The sequence below is a fragment of the Taudactylus pleione genome, unplaced genomic scaffold (genome assembly GCF_031769625.1).
Source record: "Taudactylus pleione unplaced genomic scaffold, aTauple2 ptg000520l, whole genome shotgun sequence".
Taxonomy (NCBI): Eukaryota; Metazoa; Chordata; class Amphibia; order Anura; family Myobatrachidae; genus Taudactylus; species Taudactylus pleione.
This window is the reverse complement of record NW_028284922.1, coordinates 10,605,207-10,623,489: the sequence shown is the minus strand read 5'-3', so window position 1 is coordinate 10,623,489 and position 18,283 is coordinate 10,605,207. Positions and strand designations below refer to the sequence as shown.

At 43.8% G+C, this 18,283-nt stretch overlaps 1 protein-coding gene across 16 annotated transcripts in view; it reads right to left on the bottom strand.

The window, feature by feature from the left end:
* Positions 1 to 18,283, bottom strand: part of PROM1 (prominin 1) — a 238,200-nt gene that overhangs the window by 89,245 nt on the left and 130,672 nt on the right. For all 16 annotated transcript variants that reach the window (XR_015870062.1, XM_088450647.1, XM_088450645.1 and 13 more), the window contains 2 exons: positions 12,997 to 13,156; positions 3,246 to 3,398 (listed from right to left, as the gene is read on the bottom strand). Coding sequence is in view for 15 of the 16 variants with exons in the window: in XM_088450647.1 (XP_088306773.1) it covers positions 3,246 to 3,398; positions 12,997 to 13,156 (313 nt within the window). In the remaining variant the exon portion in view is untranslated. The remainder of the gene's footprint in view (positions 1 to 3,245; positions 3,399 to 12,996; positions 13,157 to 18,283) is intronic.

Here is an 18,283-nt window from a genome sequence, read left to right as displayed (position 1 = left end):
AGGAAAGAGGTATCAGCTTGTGAGGGAAATACTGGCAGACAAAAGAGCCATGTGAAGGAAAAGCTTGTGGACAACTGGGCATGTAAGTAAAAGCTGATGGGCGAATGGGCATTTAAGTAAAAGCTGGCAATGTGGCATGTGAGAGAAATGCTGGTGGGCAGTGTACATGTGTGGGAAAGCTGGTGGGCATCTGGAGACATGTAAAGAAAAAGCTGTTGAGCAGAGGCGACCATGTAAGGTCCTGCATAAACCTACTTCTCCAGCAATGCTGTTAATGACCTGAATCAGTCTCTTCACTCTTCCCATTGTGAAGGCAAAAGCTGGTAAGGCCATGTATGCCCAGAAAACAATGTAAAGATATTTGTACTGCACAAGTTGATAAGGCCTAGAATGCACAGAAAGCAATGGATCTGGTTTCTCAGTAATGCGCATGTATGACACACATTTGCAGTACATCCAAAGGATCATCTGAATGTCGCAAGCCCTGCAGGGAAGCATAATGCCATCCTGAGAGGGTATAATGTTTCTATCAAAAGCAGCAAAAAATTGGTGAAGTGATTTCTCTGATGTATAGTAGTAAAAAAAATAATAAAAAGAAACCTTATGTGCTTAGTTCTCCAACCAAAAGGCTGGAGAAAAGGATTTTTATATGTTTAAGTAATAGACCCCAAATTATCTGTTGCTTATTTATTGTGACAAGTTTATTTCTTTGCTTTGTTCTGAAATTGAATATTCAGAAATCCTGAATTTTCCCCTGGACATCAGTGGAGCCTGAACATAGTTCTGCATTAGACAGGAGAACATCTAGACTTTTATTTTATAACAGTCAAGTGTGTGAGGGGCTGGGAAGTAAGAACTGGGGGGACAAGGGATGGTAGGCTGAAGCATTGCCTAGTGCACCGAGTAACCTTGCACTTACCCTGTTACTACCATGCTTCAACCATGAAAAGGCAGGCAGGAAAAATAAATTACCTGTTGCCAGAGACAAGCATGCAGTCATAGAAAAAGAAGCAGGATTTTTTACAAGTATTTCCAGGAGCTTTTAAATGTAGAAAAACAGCTACTAAAGAAGAAGGGCTCACAAGCTTTATTACAAAAGAGGACACCAGCACAAAATGTGAATACAAGCCTTACTATATTTGAGACTCCCAGCAGAGGAATGAGAGAGAGTGAAGATACCCTGGGCGGTTGGGGAAAGCAGAGTGGAAATAAAGGAGGTGATAGGAGGGGCAAAGTGGAGAGGAGGTGGGCTGCTTAGTGAATAAAAAAACCATGAAGGATGGGGAGGCATGGACTGGGGAGAACCGGGGATGGGGTGGGGGTTTACACTGAGTTGTATGCCTCACAATCCTTAATATTCAATTTAGAAGATCCGGGAAACTATAGTATGGATCCTATGTATAGGTTTATGCAAGTGCAGCATAACTACTTGTACAATGCTGTGTGCAAATTTTGGTGAACTTTGTCTTTTCACTATACTGTTCCATATACTGTATCTTAATAAGCATGGAGTAAGTGAAAAGTCACCCATTGCCCTCCAGCCCAGGTTATATAATCCACCACTAGTGCAGTCAGCATATTCATATAATAATAGCATGCTGCATCTTACCATTAGGAAGGGTGACATAGCTAGGTACTGCGCAAGGTAATGGAGCACGCAAGCTACCTCTCCTGTCAGTGATTCAGTCGGGCCCTGTCTGAAGTGAGTAAAGGTATGATGTGCCCAGTTATACCCTGTGTCATTATATGCTGCTATGTGATTTTATTTATTCTATTCACATTTCTTGTTGCTGAAGTTAGTGGAGAAAAAGAGGGCTGGGCTGAGGGCAGGCTTGCAGGAGAGAACCTGTGGGGGAAATGAGAGAACCTATTTTGGTGGGGGGAGGGGTGGGGGTGTAATAAAGAAGGTAAATAAACGGATAGGGCAAACACTACAAACAGGTTCATTGATTTTAAATCTTTTTAGATAAATATTTTATCCAAAAAGTTTTAAATACTGTATATTACCTTTTATTACATTGTTGGCACCTATGCCTAAACCTCTACAGTACAGAGATTTCAGTAGATTTTAGCATAACCCAGAGAGGATAGATCGTTTAGATGTTAGCTAGTTTAGGTTAGGACTTCCATGGGGTTTAAACAGAAAACCTGGACACGCATTTATCACTTTGGGTGTTGAATCTAATAAACAGTTGTAGGAGACTATTATTAATAATACTTATAATCCAGACACATCAGGAGTCCAAAATTTGCACCTAGTGTAACAGAGACAGGTTTAACTTCATTTAGGTTCCCCCCTGTCAGACCACTTGTCTGACATCATTCATATAGATCAGGGATGGGGAACCTCAGGCCGGGGGCTGTATAAGGCCCCCGGATTCATTTGGTCTGGCCCTCTGAGCTTTTTTCTACTATCCTCATCTGTCTCGGAGGGAGCCAAGAATGGCATCCTGCAGACAGAATCTATGCAGCAGTACCGCCTGGAGTGTCCTTAGGACTGTTCTTACAGCTCCTCGGAGGATCCTCAGGATGCTCCGGCCATTACTGTAATCACCGGCGATTGTGGTCCCGCCCTGTGTGACATCATAATAATGTGAATAATGTTCTAAATATCAAAATGGCCCTTGGCAGATAAAAGGTTCCCCACCCCTGATATAGATAATGGAAAGGCAAGGAATCCTTGTACACCACAATATAATCAAAATAACGCACAAAGAAAATTACATACCTATAGGTGTGCGTAGAAGCCGGCACAGGCAGTGCTTCAAAGAGACCACCACCCTCGGGGACATTGACTAACCCCCGCCACCCCCAGCCTCCCGGGACATACACACTCACTGCCCAGATCACCCAATTGAGTAGCCTATGTCCCGAAGGATGGGGTGGAGTAGTTTATGGCTCCTCAGAGGTGAGGCCCAGTTGTGGCACCCTCTATGCTGTCTCCTGCGCATGCCAATGTGTATACCATATGCTATGGGGTAGTGTTAATATGCACTAGCCTCTTGTGTAGTCCTAATATCACTATTTGTATTTTGTATTATTTATTATTATTTTATTTCAAATATTTAGTATTATTAAAGAGTTTATTGTGTTTGATATAGTTTGAAATGTGCTGCTGCTGCATATCGGTACCTAACTTACTAGTTGTAGTTAATCAAGCATTGAAACACCTTTCCGTATACAGTATTTGGATAGTTTGGGTGTGCACATAAATGTCAATAATACACTAACTGCACTATACTCACGCCATTAGGAAGTTTCCTCCGGTGTTGGAGATGCAGCCTCTAGTGGTTGGAGAAGAATGTTGGTCATAACCAAAAGAACCACACAGCAGGCCAAGGAAGTAGAAGACAACGATGAGCGTCACCATACAGCAGAGAACGAGAGATCCCAGCCACCTGTAAGAGTAGAGGGGATTGTCTAGTGGAGGTTGCTGTTCTGCTGGGTTTTACCAATAAACCTTATACCTCTAGCTTATAACAGAGATACATGCAGACATTTCTAATTCAAGGTCATGTTGAAGCCTCTAGTGATAATGTGATTTTTGTACATACATAAAAAAAAAATATTCACTGAATCGGATAGGCTACACTGGAACTACAGGGGGATAGTCCAGGAGCTGGAGACCTTTCAAATTTACCTCTATAAAGCTAGACTCCTCCCTTTATACTTCAGAAGGGCCACCAGCAATACATTATTCTTAGAACAACATTCTCCAACAAGAACTTAGAACCTAAATACAAAAATCCTTCTTCCTCTTACATCCTGTGGGGGACACTGAAACTATAGTACCATGGGATATCGCAAAGCTGCCCATAAGGAAGGGTAAGCTTAAAGTAACACTGCAAAGCACCCTACCTTTGTCGCCTGGAAGCAGGATGTAGATGCCATTAAAACCTGTTACTGGTTATACCGAAGATCAGAGGGTCACCCAAAAAAATGAGACAACCAAGACCTTATATGCCATGCCACCCAAGCGGTGCCCACCAACTATGTGGGCACCTTCATAGAATGCCTGGCGAATTACCTGAGTAATGCCCCTGCCAAGGATCTGTTAAAAATACAGCCTAACACTGTTGCAGGCAATGGAGAATACAAATAGGTTTTCAGCCAGAGAGTGAAGAAGATATTGATATTATACAGGAATGGTGGTTAGCGCTCCTGAAGAGGGTAATAAGTGACACCACTAGCTGCTATCTCAGGGAATGTCCTATGGTTCCCAAAATAGATACAACAACATAAAAAGGAGGGAAGCGCTCTGTGGTGAGTGGTTTAAATCAAGCAGTGTGTGTATCTACCTAAAGATACCAATACAGTAAAGTCAATATGAGTGATTAATAAGATATCTGGTCGGCAAAAACTTGGGGCTGTCAAAAGTTCCTATATGAACTTGGTGTGTAGTGATGTTGGTGCTTAACCAGTCAGATTAAGGCTTGGTGGGCAAAAACTTTCGGCTGGGTGTCCAGTAACAGTACAATCGCCTTGGTTGTTATTCGTGTTGTTCCTCCTTCCCTCAGCTCACGTCACCTCAGGGGATATGAATGCAGTGTCAGAGTGACAGTGACACTATAAAGCAGCGTGGTATAGGTAAGAAACGTACTTACCAAACAGTGTACCTCTGCTGGTCCGTCACTCCTCCACACGTCCTCCGGTGCATGCATGCATGTGAGTGAGGGGTATTAGGAGCATGTGAGATATGGGACACAGCGACTTTACCCATTTGTTTTAATATATCCCATCTATGTTGTACTTTGTACATTGCTTTATATTTTGTAACTGGAGTTACATTAAACAATACTTTACTATTCACTAGCCTCAGTATCCATATCTCACATACTCCTAATACCCCTCACTCACATGCTTGCATGCACCGGAGGACGTGTGGAGGAGTGACGGACACTGTTTGGTAAGTACATTTTCTTACCTATACCACGCTGCTTTATAGTGTCACTGTCACTCTGACACTGCATTCATATCCCCTGAGGTGACATGAGCTGAGGGAAGGAGGAACAACACGAATAACAACCAAGGCGATTGTACTGTTACTGAACACCCAGCCGAAAGTTTTTGCCAACCAAGCCTTAATCTGACTGGTTAAGCACCAACATCACTACACACCAAGTTCATATAGGAACTTTTGACATATATTGAATATCCAGCCACAAGTTATTGCCCACCAGCTTTCTAATACTGACATTCCTTCTTGTTTGGGACACTGTACCATTGCCACCAAGTTTCAGCCCCAAGTTTTTGCCGATCAGATATCTTATTGATCACTCATATTGACTTTACTGTATTGGTATCTTTAGGTAGATACACACAGTGCTTGATTTAAACCACTCACCACAGAGCGCTTCCCTCCTTTTTAAGAGAGTGAAGAAGGCAGTCTTCCACTGCAGCCATCAACAGCCATTAGCCGCTGTGGTGGGCAGCAGTCCTACCAGTGTAGAGAGAGGGAGGAGTTTGAGCTTTCTGGAGGGTAAATTTGAATGTGCCCAATCTCCTGAGTTACATGCTATACCCCATGGTCGTTACAGTGTCCCCTATAAAATTAAGAGAAAATAGAAAAATAGTTTTGAGATAGAACATTTTCACTGTCCCCCAATGACTTAATGCATTTAAATTTTTATACTTTCATTTTCCTGACTTTCCAGTGCAATTCACATCTCAAACAATACCCAGCTAAAGTAGCTGTCATAGTACTTGCAGTATATTGGTGTACAGTAGGTTGTTTTGTATTACTTCAGTACAGCATAGTCATACAGTTATAGGATATACGTCGTGGTTGCATTTCTTATGGTGCTGACAAGTTAGCAGATAACATTTTGTTTTTCTTAACAGATTACTTCCCTTTCGAACTAAATGTGTTTCTACAAGATGTAATTGTCAGTCATGTGTGTCAGTATTCCAGTAACTAGCAATTTAATCCTGATTAGGATCACCAAAGGGGCAAACGGACTTCCACGTGTTGGTGGGCATATCACTAATCACTGAATAAATAAATAGTATGACTCATTGCCACACGTGCAGCATGCTAGATCTGCTTGTACAGAGGGCAAAGTATATAGCCACTTTGTACAATTGATAAAAAGCACATCTGGTGACATAATGCAAGATTTTACTGCTTAATAGGAGATTAAATAAAAAATTTAAAGTGTACCTGTCACCTACACATGTATGTAGCCATTTTTAGGATGAACCCATATTATAATATCAAATAGAAGTTCATTATGAATTAATTACATCACTGTGGCAGGGGTTAAATGACAGGCGTCGAGATCCCGATGCCTGTCATTTTACCTACGCCGGGAACACGACGCCCGGCTTCCCGATCGAAGATAAGCCTGGCGCAGACAGCCTCGGGTTAAGTTAGGGGCTCCCGGGGGGACTTAGGGTTAGGCGTCCCCGGGAGGGTTAGGCTAGGGGAAGGGGGGTTAGGGTTAGGCACCCCTGAGGGAAGGTTGGGGGGGGGGGGTAGGTTAGTTTATACTTACCTGTAGTGCAGTCGGGATCTTCACCTCTGCCGGGCCTCCGCTGTTGGGATTTGAACCGCCGGCCATGCAGCCGGTAGTAAATCATACCAATCCCTGTATAATCATCTGTCAATGTATATGTGTACAGCACAGTGAACAAGAACAGACAGAGAACTAAGCCCAGACTATAGAAGAATTGGAGAATATAAACAGCCCACTGAACTTGCAAGATAAATGCTGCGACTTCCAAAGGACAGATATGTTTTGTCGCCTATGCTGAACTTTGCAGGTTTATCAGAATGTATTTCCATTATTTCACACACATAAAAACCATGTTAGGACATAACACATAATGAGCAACTTCCAAAACCCACATCTCTCTCATCATAAAGGTGATATAGTAATAGGGGTCACTGCAGTCACGCTCCCTGGTCCCCAGACTTTACCCTCTTTTCCTTTGCCAGAATTGTTACCCGGGCTGTGATCCCAAGATGCACTGTGACCTGCTGGGACATGTGCTCTAGACAGGACTGAGCCGTAGCACGGATGGGACACAGTCACATTATGTCCTCATCGTGCACTGAGGGTTCACACAGTAAAAGTGTCAGATACAGAGCAAACTGGTGCTAAACATACCATTGGTGCAGACAAGATAAAAGGACATAGGAAGGGTACAACAAGGGTATACATTGGGAGACAGGGGTAGGGTATACAGACAGAGAAAGATTCTAAAAGGGGAAAACCTAGGTCTGAAATAGACAAAGAGCAACAGACAAGAGCACACGTAAGAGACAAGTGGAGAACAATCAAGAAGACTGTTAGGAGGTAAGGCTCAGGACACACTAAGGACCCATGACTGCAGGGGCCCTACCACACTATGGGCCTGAGTCTAAGGGGTCTATTTACTAAAGCAGTGTTAGGAGACAGAGTGAAAAGTGATAAGGTGCCAGCCAATCAGCTCCTAACTGCCATCTCACAGGCTGTGTTTGAAAAATGACAGTTGGGAGCTGATTGGCTGGCACCTTATCACTTTTCACTCTGTCACCTAACACTGCTTAGTAAATAGACCCCTAAGTCACACAGAACTCCATATACGGCTGCATTTGGAGTGTAGATATATTAATGCATACACATCGTCTCACCCCCTTTTTACAAATCCACCATCGCATTTATCATCACTAGTATCAGCCATGCTGGGTGAAAGAGATCCATCTGAGAACAGGCGTCCCCTCACCATACTCATAATTTAGAATAGGAAGCGACTCTAGCTACACGGTCACAACACTTCCATAAGAAGGTTCACTGCCGTACTGAAGCACATTTGACACCCAGAAACTCCCATTTCACATACTGAGAGAAACACAAAGATGTGTATGTTGGATACAGCGTATGCAGAGTTTGTGGCCACATGTGGATTTGTGCACTGTGTGTGAATCAGATTCTATGTAACATGTAGCATCTTCTGTCTTTGTGTTATTCATGTTTCACTGGGTGTGGGGTTGGGTGTCATTAGTGGACTTGTGTTAGAAGCCCAGCTCAGATCTGAAGCAGGGCCCACAGGCATTACTCTGTAGTGGCGCACCATACTCATCAAAATTACATACATAACTAAATAGGGAAAATCAAGAGACAAAAAGGTGTGTGTGTGTGTGTGCGTGTGCGTGTGCGTGTGCGTGTGCGTTAATAATAAAAACCCATAGAACTAGTAAATTAACAGTTTTAATGAAATATGGGACTAATAGTGAATAAAAAGAGAAACACTAAATCCCTCACCTTTATAGAAAAGGAATATGACTATTTCAACAACTCCTTAACATGTCTGGGCAAAATGATTCAAACCTCAGCCCCATAACTCTGACACTTTTACATCAATCTTACCATGACCCTATTGGAATTTAAAGTCCTAAGACTGTTTTTCTATGGGATCTCCCTTAAAGTAACTTCCAGTAACAAACACAAGCAGTCTTAAAGTTGGAGAACAGAGATTTGGAAAGTACAGAAAAAGTACACGTAAACAGAGTACAGGACAGGCAGTTTGTCAGACGTGTGAAGTTCCGGCAAAACATTTTTCCAGCCCTTGGTTTGATATTCTGCATGGCATTTGTAAATCGAATTTTTAATAATAACAGCTTTTCATTTTTAATTTTATTTTAGAAATGTTATCTATTTTGGAACTTTACATTATTATCCGAGCATTATTGGATCTGAAAGTCTGAGCCTGTACTTTCCGTTCCTCTGCGCACTAGGGCAGCTGAGTATGGCCCTCATTCAGAGCCGCTCGCTATTTGCGGTCGTTCGTTCTAAAACAAGGGGTGGCTATTCAAATGAACCGTTCGCTAATTGCGGTCTGTTCACGCCTCTAAGTCTAAACGAGCGAGCAAAACTTGCGGTTGTAAGTTTGAAAAATACGCCTCCTTGCCGTTCGCACCATACGTCATGTCCGCTATTTATTAAATTAATCGAGTACATCGAACAGCGTATGAACTGCTCGCTATTCTTGTGGCTGGTTTTTTCAACCGCTATTTTGCGAGCAGTTCTGAGTAAAAAAAACCAAGTGACGTGGTCAATGACGCTGCTGTATTAATTATGCACTCCCTTAAAACGCCCGTTTTGACCTTTAAGCACGCCTGCGTTCGAATTCCACACCCCCGTTTTCAAGCACCTTCCCCTGTTACCACCCACATACGCCTCCTTCTGTCACTCAAAATAGCAGGCATTCGCTATATAGCGAACAAACGATTTTCGGCCGCACTGACTGGTTCGAACATCGGTCAGAACGAACGAGCGGCCGCTTACGAGCGGCTCTGAATCAGGGCCTATGTTACTAAACAAAGAACTTAGGGCCTGATTCAGAGCTGAATGCTCTGACCAGAGCGCTCGCTCTGAATCAGTGCCCTCCTCCATGAAAATGGAGCGGCTTCCTGGCCGCTCGCATAGCTGTGGGTGACCACCCACAGCATATGCGAGCGGCCAAAAAGATGGTCGCGATGGTCTTGACCATCACGACCATCGGACTTGCAACGGAGACCCTGCGGTAGGGTCTCCCTGCCGCAAGCCCTGGAGTGATTTTGGCTCTATCAGAGCCAAAATCACTCCCACTGACATCACTAGTGATGTCAGTGGGGCCGGCTTCAGACGGTAGGCGTTCCCATGGGAACGCCTCCGTCTGGCAGGCATGCCCCCGGCAGGCCCACCAAAGGGGGCGTGCTGTCAAACAACATCGACAGCACGCCCCCTTTGGTGCGAGACCCGAAGCGATGGCAAGCCCGTCGCTCGCCGGGTATCGAGCATGCGCACGACGGAGCTACATCCGTCGTGCGCATGCGCAGTGAGGAACATCGACCCGCTTGCGAGCGTCCTGCCACTTGCGACCGGGTCTGAATTACCCCCTTAGAATGGACGTCGCTTGGTGGCATTTGTTTGCTTTGTGTAACTTACATTAGATTAAACAAAGCTAAGAATTACTGATTGGTTGCTGCACCATTTCACTTTTGCCCTCAATAAATCCTGCAAGCTATAGCATTCCTTTATGAAAGATCGTACAATAAGGATATATCACTTGCAGGATCTATTACACTCTTTTCTCATATAATGCATAATTTTATATTATTATTATTATTATTATTATTATTATTATTATTATGCATGTATTATTCAAATAGATCCAAGATGGAGCCCTTCAACTTCAGCATATTAAGGTTGCTGCTAAAAATATATTAATCCAGTTTTTTATATAGTTCAAAATCAAATTGAGCAACTACAACGCTCAATGCAGTATGTTGATAAGTGTACATTATGGTGAAAGGTGCACTGTAATGAGTAAATATAATTTATCCTGCCTATCACTTATTTATAATATTGTACTGTGTATCACTTATCACAACATTTATCCTTTGCCAAATATGGGCCCTCATTCAGAGCCACTCGCTAGCGGCAGTACGCTCGTTCCGAGCGATGTTCGCACATCTGCGCATGCGTACGGATCGTTATACGCATGCGCGAACCAGTCAGTGCGGCCGAAATTCATGTGCTCGCAATATAGCGAATGCCTGCTATTTTGAGTGACAGAATGAGGCGTATGTGGGTGGTAACAGGGGAAGGTGCTTGAAAATGGGGAGTGGAGATCCGAACGCAGGCGTGCTTAAAGGTCAAAACGGGCGTTTTATGGGTGTGCATAATTAATACAGCAGCGTCATTGACCACGTCACTGGGTTATTTTATAGCCAGAACTGCTCGCAAGATTGTGGTAGCAAAAACCAACCACAAGAATAGCGAGCAGTTCATACGCTGGTCGATGTACTCGATTAATCTAATAAATAGCGGACATGACGTATGGTGCGAGCGGCCAGGGGGCGTTTTTATCAAATAAACGAGCGTATGTTTTGCTCGCTCGTTCAGACTTAGAGGTGTGAACAGACTGCAATTTGCGAACGGATCATTTGAATAGCCAACCCTTGTTTTTAAACGAACGACGGCAAATAGCGAACGGGTCTGAATCAGGCCCATATTTCGTAATGTAGGTATCCCATTGAATGAGTACTGCTTGGGTAGAAGAGGGCCCTGTTGTTGGCATAATTAAGAGGGTCAGACCAGAGTGTGTCCTGTGATCTTGGAAGACATAAATACCCCAACCCTGAGGATAGGAACGTAAAGAGTTACCATGGATTCAAGTTACTCTTCAGGTGATACTTCCATTCCCCTCGAGTACTGATATCCACGATCTGAGTCAAGTTGCAGGTCCAAGTTCAAATCCAAGTTCACAATTGTCTTGACTTTGTTAGTAGTCAAGTGGAGATAGATAACTGACCTATATTGTGACTGTATGGGTAGTGAGCTGCACTGGGAAGATAAGCTAGTCTGAAATGCAATAGGGAGGCGCAGGAGCTCAGTGAACACTATGCAAAGCTAAGAAGTGACTCAGTTAGTGAGCATATTGGGGGCAACAGTGCACCACATAAAACACTGCCAGAGTTGCCAAAAGAGTGCCCAGGACAAGCAGCATGAGCTCCCCTACCTGTCCAGCTGAACAGAGAGAGAACAGGTGACAGAGTAACAGTGTAGAGGTTGAGAGGCACCAGGTGATAGTACCCGATGCAAGTGTAAGTCAGGCAGTGGGGCTAACACAAGACAAGATGGCAGCAGCTAAGCAGTCTTTCAAGACAATGATGAGGGGGTGAGGCCCACAGGCAGTGAGGCCCACCAGGGATTTCCCCTGTACACTGGTGGAACAGTCCGACCTTGCTTATGTACAGTACAAGGGGTCTCATGAGTCGTCCCCTGGTGGAAGAATCCACCTCCCCAGAAATCAGAGAAGATCATTTGGTGGAGGCACTGTATCAAAAGAGATGAGAGATATCACATCTAGAGCTTCAACAACCTCTCCTGGATGAAGAAAAGGGGTGTGGCAAAAGTGAGCGTCTGCTCTGACATAAATTCATAATTTCTCCTCTCCATAAGTATCTATTCCAAAAAACTGTCATTTTTGCGATGACAGCTTTTCAGAAAACAGATACTTTTCCCTACCTGCATCCACATTCCACTGCCATCCTTCGTGTCTCCCCGCTCCATAAGCCCCGGCGGCATGTCCGGCTCCCACCCCCACTGCCCGCTCCATCCACTTTGACAGCTCCTGCATGTCCCCCCACAACCCCCCCTTCCTTCCCGGCTGTCATTCACTGTGCACCATCAGCTCCCGCGGAACCCAGGGGCTGTCACATGCAGCCTATCCTCTTCAGGTACAGGACACGGCTGGTGGGGAGATGTGAGCTGGGCATAGGGGGCTGCAATTTATTTATTTTTTTAAAATACTTTCCTCTGTTCTCCCCGGCGCTACATGCTGCAGTTGCTGGTAAGCATCTCTGTCTGTTCCCCCAGTGGCAATTGTAAGTTCTTCTTCAATTAACTGTTTATAGTAAACAAACAGTTGATTGAAGAAGCACTTGCAAGTGTCACAGGGGAACGGAGGGGAGACGCTTCCCGACAGCAGCAGCATGCAGCAGCGGGGAGGGCACACAGTCCAGCCAGAGGAGGGAGCCGGAGGAGGACCTGCTCACGGTGAAAGCAGTATGTCCCGCTGCTACTCAAGCTTCCGTGTAAACGGTAGCTTGTGTAGCCTTGCAGGGGCTGTACGCCATCTGAGAATGGCGTACAGCAACACCATCAAATTCCAAAAATACATCATTTTTGGAACTTAATGAATAGCCTAATTTCTATATCCCCATGCTAAAGTATAAGGAATGTAGAAATTAACGCAGACGCACTTAACCAGGAGATATCAGTGATATTTACAAAAAAATGGTAATTAAGGAAAAACGTCCTTAAAACCGTTAATTTAGTGTTGATGAATACGCCTCACAGTCTTATAAAATTTTTATACTGTATTGAATCTATTTTCAACACCTGTGACATTTCAACTACCGGACTGGTTGTTAAAGTTGTATTTGCAGGGACACTTAATACTTTAAACCTGAGAGGAGAAGAGAAGACTGAGCTAGTCTAAGAGAAACCAGAGTTAGTACTGTACCTGTAAAAGTCATATTGTTCAACTACAGGATAATAGTCCCGAACATACATTTCGCTCTGTGTTAGATATGACGTTAAGTTGGACGTTATATGGATAACTGGAATCATTTTGGAAAAGTTTGTGATATTTGCTCCAATGGATTCTAGAATGTTCTTCACATCTACGAAAAAAAAAATATACAAAAAAACCCATCATTTATGATCAGTGCTGGACAATTTTAGGTATCCCAGCTGCAGCTGAACTACAAACCCATGATGGGAATGCTGGGAGATGTAGTTCACCAACAAGATGGAGATCCAAGGGCTGCCCATTCCTGGTGTACATTTAAACTAGTTCACACAGTCAAAGAAAATGAACTCACAAAATATACCATGACGGAGGCAAAACAAGGCACAGGATGAATCGTGAATCAAAATACACACTTGTTAATGGAATTTTGGGTGTAAAGTCAGAATTTCCTTTTCCTTCCAGACTGTAAATTTCATAAATAGTAGTTAAAGAATTTTTTCTTTAACTTTTGATTTCAGCTTTTTAGATTTAAGGCATTTTTTTTATTTTGCCCATGGGATCAGTTTTCAAGAACTGTCATCATGTTGTGCTTGTGATGTTGAGACATGACAGAGGTGTGTTCCTGAAGACCTTGCTATGCTTTTTAATATTTTGAACTTTGACCTAATCACATATAGCAAACCTGAAGGCAGAGAATGTTCACAGTACTGCGTGTACGTCAAACACATGTCAGAATATTGTCCTTGTGTATGCAAACTGCAAAAAACATTATTGCAGTAAATGTATTTTTGTTTAAAAGCACTCAAGCAGGGGCATTTTAAGAGAGGAGGGGGCCCCTGTGAAAACTCAGGCCCTGATTCAGAGCCGCTCGCTGCTGGCGGCCGCTCCCAGGGCTTGTGCGCGTGTTTTTTTATTTGGTCTCCGGCCGCTCGCAAAGCTGTGGGTGACCACCCACAGCTTGTGCAAGCGGGCTGGAGACCGTCGCGATAATCGCGACCATCAGCCTTACGACGAGACCCTGGGGTAGGGTCTAGCTGCCGCAAGGCCGAATGGACTTCCTCCTCTAACAGAGCAGGAAGTACACTACTGACATCAATAGTGATGTCAATTGGACTGCCCAACAAACGCCAGGCGTTCCTAAGGGAATCCCTGCGTTTGTGCAGCCACTCCCCCTACCCGCCCACAAAACGGGACGAGCTGTCAATCAACATTGACAGCCACCCCGTCTTGTTGCGAGCCCCGTAGCGACTGAACTTCAGTCGCTCAGCGGGGCTCGTGCACGCCGGACCCAGCGCATGCACAGACCCTCTTCTCTCTAGCGTTCCCACTGCTGCGGTGGCCGGCGGCTGCAGCAATAGATTTTGGCTTAGTGCTAGAATCCACTGCGCATGCACGGGCCTCCGGGAAAATGGCGCCTGTGCCATTTTCCCAGGGACAGCTGTACTGCACATGCGTAAGTCACCAGGAAAATGGTCACACTCAGGCAGGCAAGTATAAAGAATATATGGGTGCAGGGTGTGGGACCCCCTGGACACCGCACACCTTGCACCCATTATAAATATGCCCCTGCACTCAAGTGGCACAGTGATTAGCACCTAAGAAAGTTCCGTTTCTACTACAGAGCCACCTGTGTTGCTTTTATATGTTGGGTCTTTCCCCACCATTTAAAGACATGTTGGTAGGTTAACCTAGATTAGAGTTCACCTACCAACAAGTAGGTTAAGTCAGAGTAGAACGATCTGATTGTACACTGCTACGTAATATGTTGGCATAATATATATAATGGATATTACTACTTTATGTAAGGTAGATTATATACATGCCATCCATGATAAATGGACACAACATAGGGCCATCCACACAGAGGTCCTGATTCTGGGGCAGGAGTATGAGCAAGTAACTGTGTACCTGGACAAACCATGTTGCAATGCAAGTGGGGCAAGCACTTCTTATTTTATTTTTGCATGCAGGGTAAATACTGGCTGTTTTTGCATGCAGCGCACATATACTGAAAAATTTATATTTGGGATAGGAAACACCCCTCTCAAATCTAAATCACTCTGCACATTTTAAATCTGTCCCACCTGCGTTGCAATATGGTTTTGCCAAGGTGCCCGGTTACTTGCTCTTTTTTGCTTTACCCCCACCTCAGCATCGGGCCCATAGTTAGTAATCTAGATGAAAGAAAGCTCTGACTTTAGGTATGGAGGAAACACACGGCCGTCTGTGAAGAGATAACATCTAAGAAAGACTTACAGGGAATGGCTGAGTTATAATTCCAAAAACAGGTCCAAAGAGATTTTTGTTAATAATGGAAAACAAAACATGTGATTAGTCATGAACAGCTAAACATGCCGACTTTACAGAGAGAGACTACAAACCAGAGTAATGAAAGCAGAAAACGAGGCATTGTCAGGATGTTTTAGCTGTATTACACCATTAAAACATCTCAGACATAGGCATTTTCATTAATGTAGTTTATGCTGAGCCCATTAAATATAAAAATAATGTGTTTTCTTTCTGTCTTAGAATTAGAGAAGTAGTTTAGAGACTAAACAAGTTTGACAGTGGGACATCCCATCTCACAAAGTCCCAATGTTTCAGCCACAATCTTTGATTTGGCTTCACCATTCTGCACTGTATTTGTAAATCCACATTTTATTTTGACAACGAGGGTCAATTCATTCTGACAGAGTTTTTGGGTAGAATTGGGAACACTTAGGGAAATTTCAGGGGGAAACATGATAAATATGAAATGAGAAATATGGGGAGTATTTCACAGAACAGTTTTGAAAATATTTTATTTTCGTAGTAGAATATGATGGTGTTTTCTACATAAGTGAAAGATTTATTCATAATTGAGGGGCATATTTAATATTTATCAATCTTTATTTTACCAATAGATGTGAAAATGAGTGTTTTCACACCCTTTTGAGATTATTTTAGTATCACAGAAATGTGTGAAAGGGCAATTGGAGGAGAATTTGCTAAATTTATCCTCCAAGCCCGTAAATTAGCATTTTTTTTAGTTAGCAGATCGCATTTCCCATACCTGTAATGGGAAATGTGATCTGCTCAAAGGTACTTAAGTATAATGTGAAAAAATACTAGGAGGAATAATGCTATCTAGCGATGGCATTATGCAGGTTTCCTCTGCTTCCCCTACTCTAGCTCAGCCTTCTCTGCCTGCTGACATGTAGAGCAGAGCCCTTACTATGCTTCTGTGATCAGCCTATGTTTCTGATAGACCACAGGCTGATCACAGTCAATTAAAAAAAAACCAAAAACAAACACTTCCCTCCATTCCGTGATTGGTGCCCCGGTCATCTGATCTGTAAACTGAGATGCAGTGAAGCCTCGGCGGCATCCTCCATTTACTGCAAGGATCAGATGACCGGGGTCACACACAGCTATCAGATGACCGGATCATCGAGGAGCTCACTAGGTCACCGATCACTTGAACGGATGTAAGTGTAAGCAGAGTGAAGTATAGGGAGAGGATTCACAGGGACAGATCTTTCTCACAAGCTCTGTCCCTGCATGCGATATTTGATACATCTTTGCAATGTATTCAAATATTGCAATGAGAATTTGGGCAAATTTATCACATTCCATCCACATCTGAGATGCGAATTGTTATAAACATGCCCCTAAGTGACCACATTTGTATTTTCTTGACACTCGACAAAATAAGTTAGTTGCACAAGAAATTAGCTAGGCACGTTTTAATTGATTCCTCTTAGATTATGGTCCACTAGAGATGAGCAACATTTGTCAAAAACTTCAGCCAAATATTCACCTCATTCTGCATTCGGCCACAAAAAATGTACTTTACTTGGCTAGCAGATTATGGCCAGTTCTGCCCCAGCCACACCACACAGTGAGCTGACCATTATCTCTCCAACTCTATACAAATGCGCAGTTATAAATACAATGTTGGATGGCATTCCATGGAATGGTGGGTGAGAAGTGGAGCACGAAGGTGGCATCACCCTAACTTTGCGTCTCTGAGAAACAGATGTTTCACAAAAAGTGTAACCATAGTTTCACTAATCTCTATCCCTCTCTTTAAAATCCTAATACTATGGCTATAAATTACTAGTGAATTTACTACAAAGATTCTTTTAGCATGGAATGGGCAGACATTTTTCTCCACTGACTTTATCAGTGTGCGTGAAAAACACTTGAAAGAAATTACAAAAATATTGTGCAAGAAATGATCAAACTGCGGTTACTAAACAAAATATAAGATCAGAATTATATTAAAGCTCTGGATTCAATTTATTCTGCTTTCCGTATTAAAAAGTATAACACTGTATACTCAGGGGCATTTCTAGAGAGGAGGGGGCCTGTGTGCAGTCTCCGACACGGGCCCCCTCCTCTCCCCCCGGTGGCCGGCAGTGCACTGAGCTGTGCGCGGCCAGCGCCGGAGTTATAGACTCTGGGAACTAGATTGTGCTCAGAGTCTATAGTGTATGCACAGATCACCGACAGCCTTTTTCCCTGTACTGCGCATGCACAAACGACGGGAAAATGGCCGCGGACATTTTCCAGTAGTTTTACAGCGCCGGACGCCAGCGCCAACGTGGGACTCCGGAGAGGTAAGTAATATTATGGGTACAGGGTGTGTGGTGTGGGGCCCCCCTGGACCCAGGGGCCGTGTTCCCCACACACCCTGCACCCATTATAGATACGCCCCTGTGTATACTGTAAACCCCTGACAGTCCCCCTATAACACACTCATTATCAGAGGAGAGATAAAGAGGTATACTGTATGTAATAGGGTGCAGTGTCCATGAAACAGCGAGATCTTGGCGATTAAGGCTGCAAATTTAGGGGCTGATTCGGATACAGACGGATCTCTGTACAAAGGCACCAATGGAGTGTTTTTGTACACAGTGTATGCACATACACCGGCATTTGGGCATTTGTGCGGGATGCCGGGATCCCGTATCCAGCCCAGCATTTGAGATGGCAGTTGATGTGGTTCCCCTATTTGAATTTTGGACTGCGCTGCAGCCCCAACTGGAGCCGCCACTGTTTGCGACCATGGTGTCATTGTACTATTAGTACACTTAGGGCGGTATTCAATTATCCGCAATAAGACAGTTTCTGCGGAAAAGTATCACAAGTGACGTCATTTCGCCATGCGATAAGTTTCCTCCGTATTCAATTCCAAAGACTTTTTGCCGGTGTGGAAACTCAATGCAATGGGACCTGCGAAAAAATGTCGCCTATGAATAGGTGTCGAAAAAAAAGTGCAGAATTGGGGTTTTGG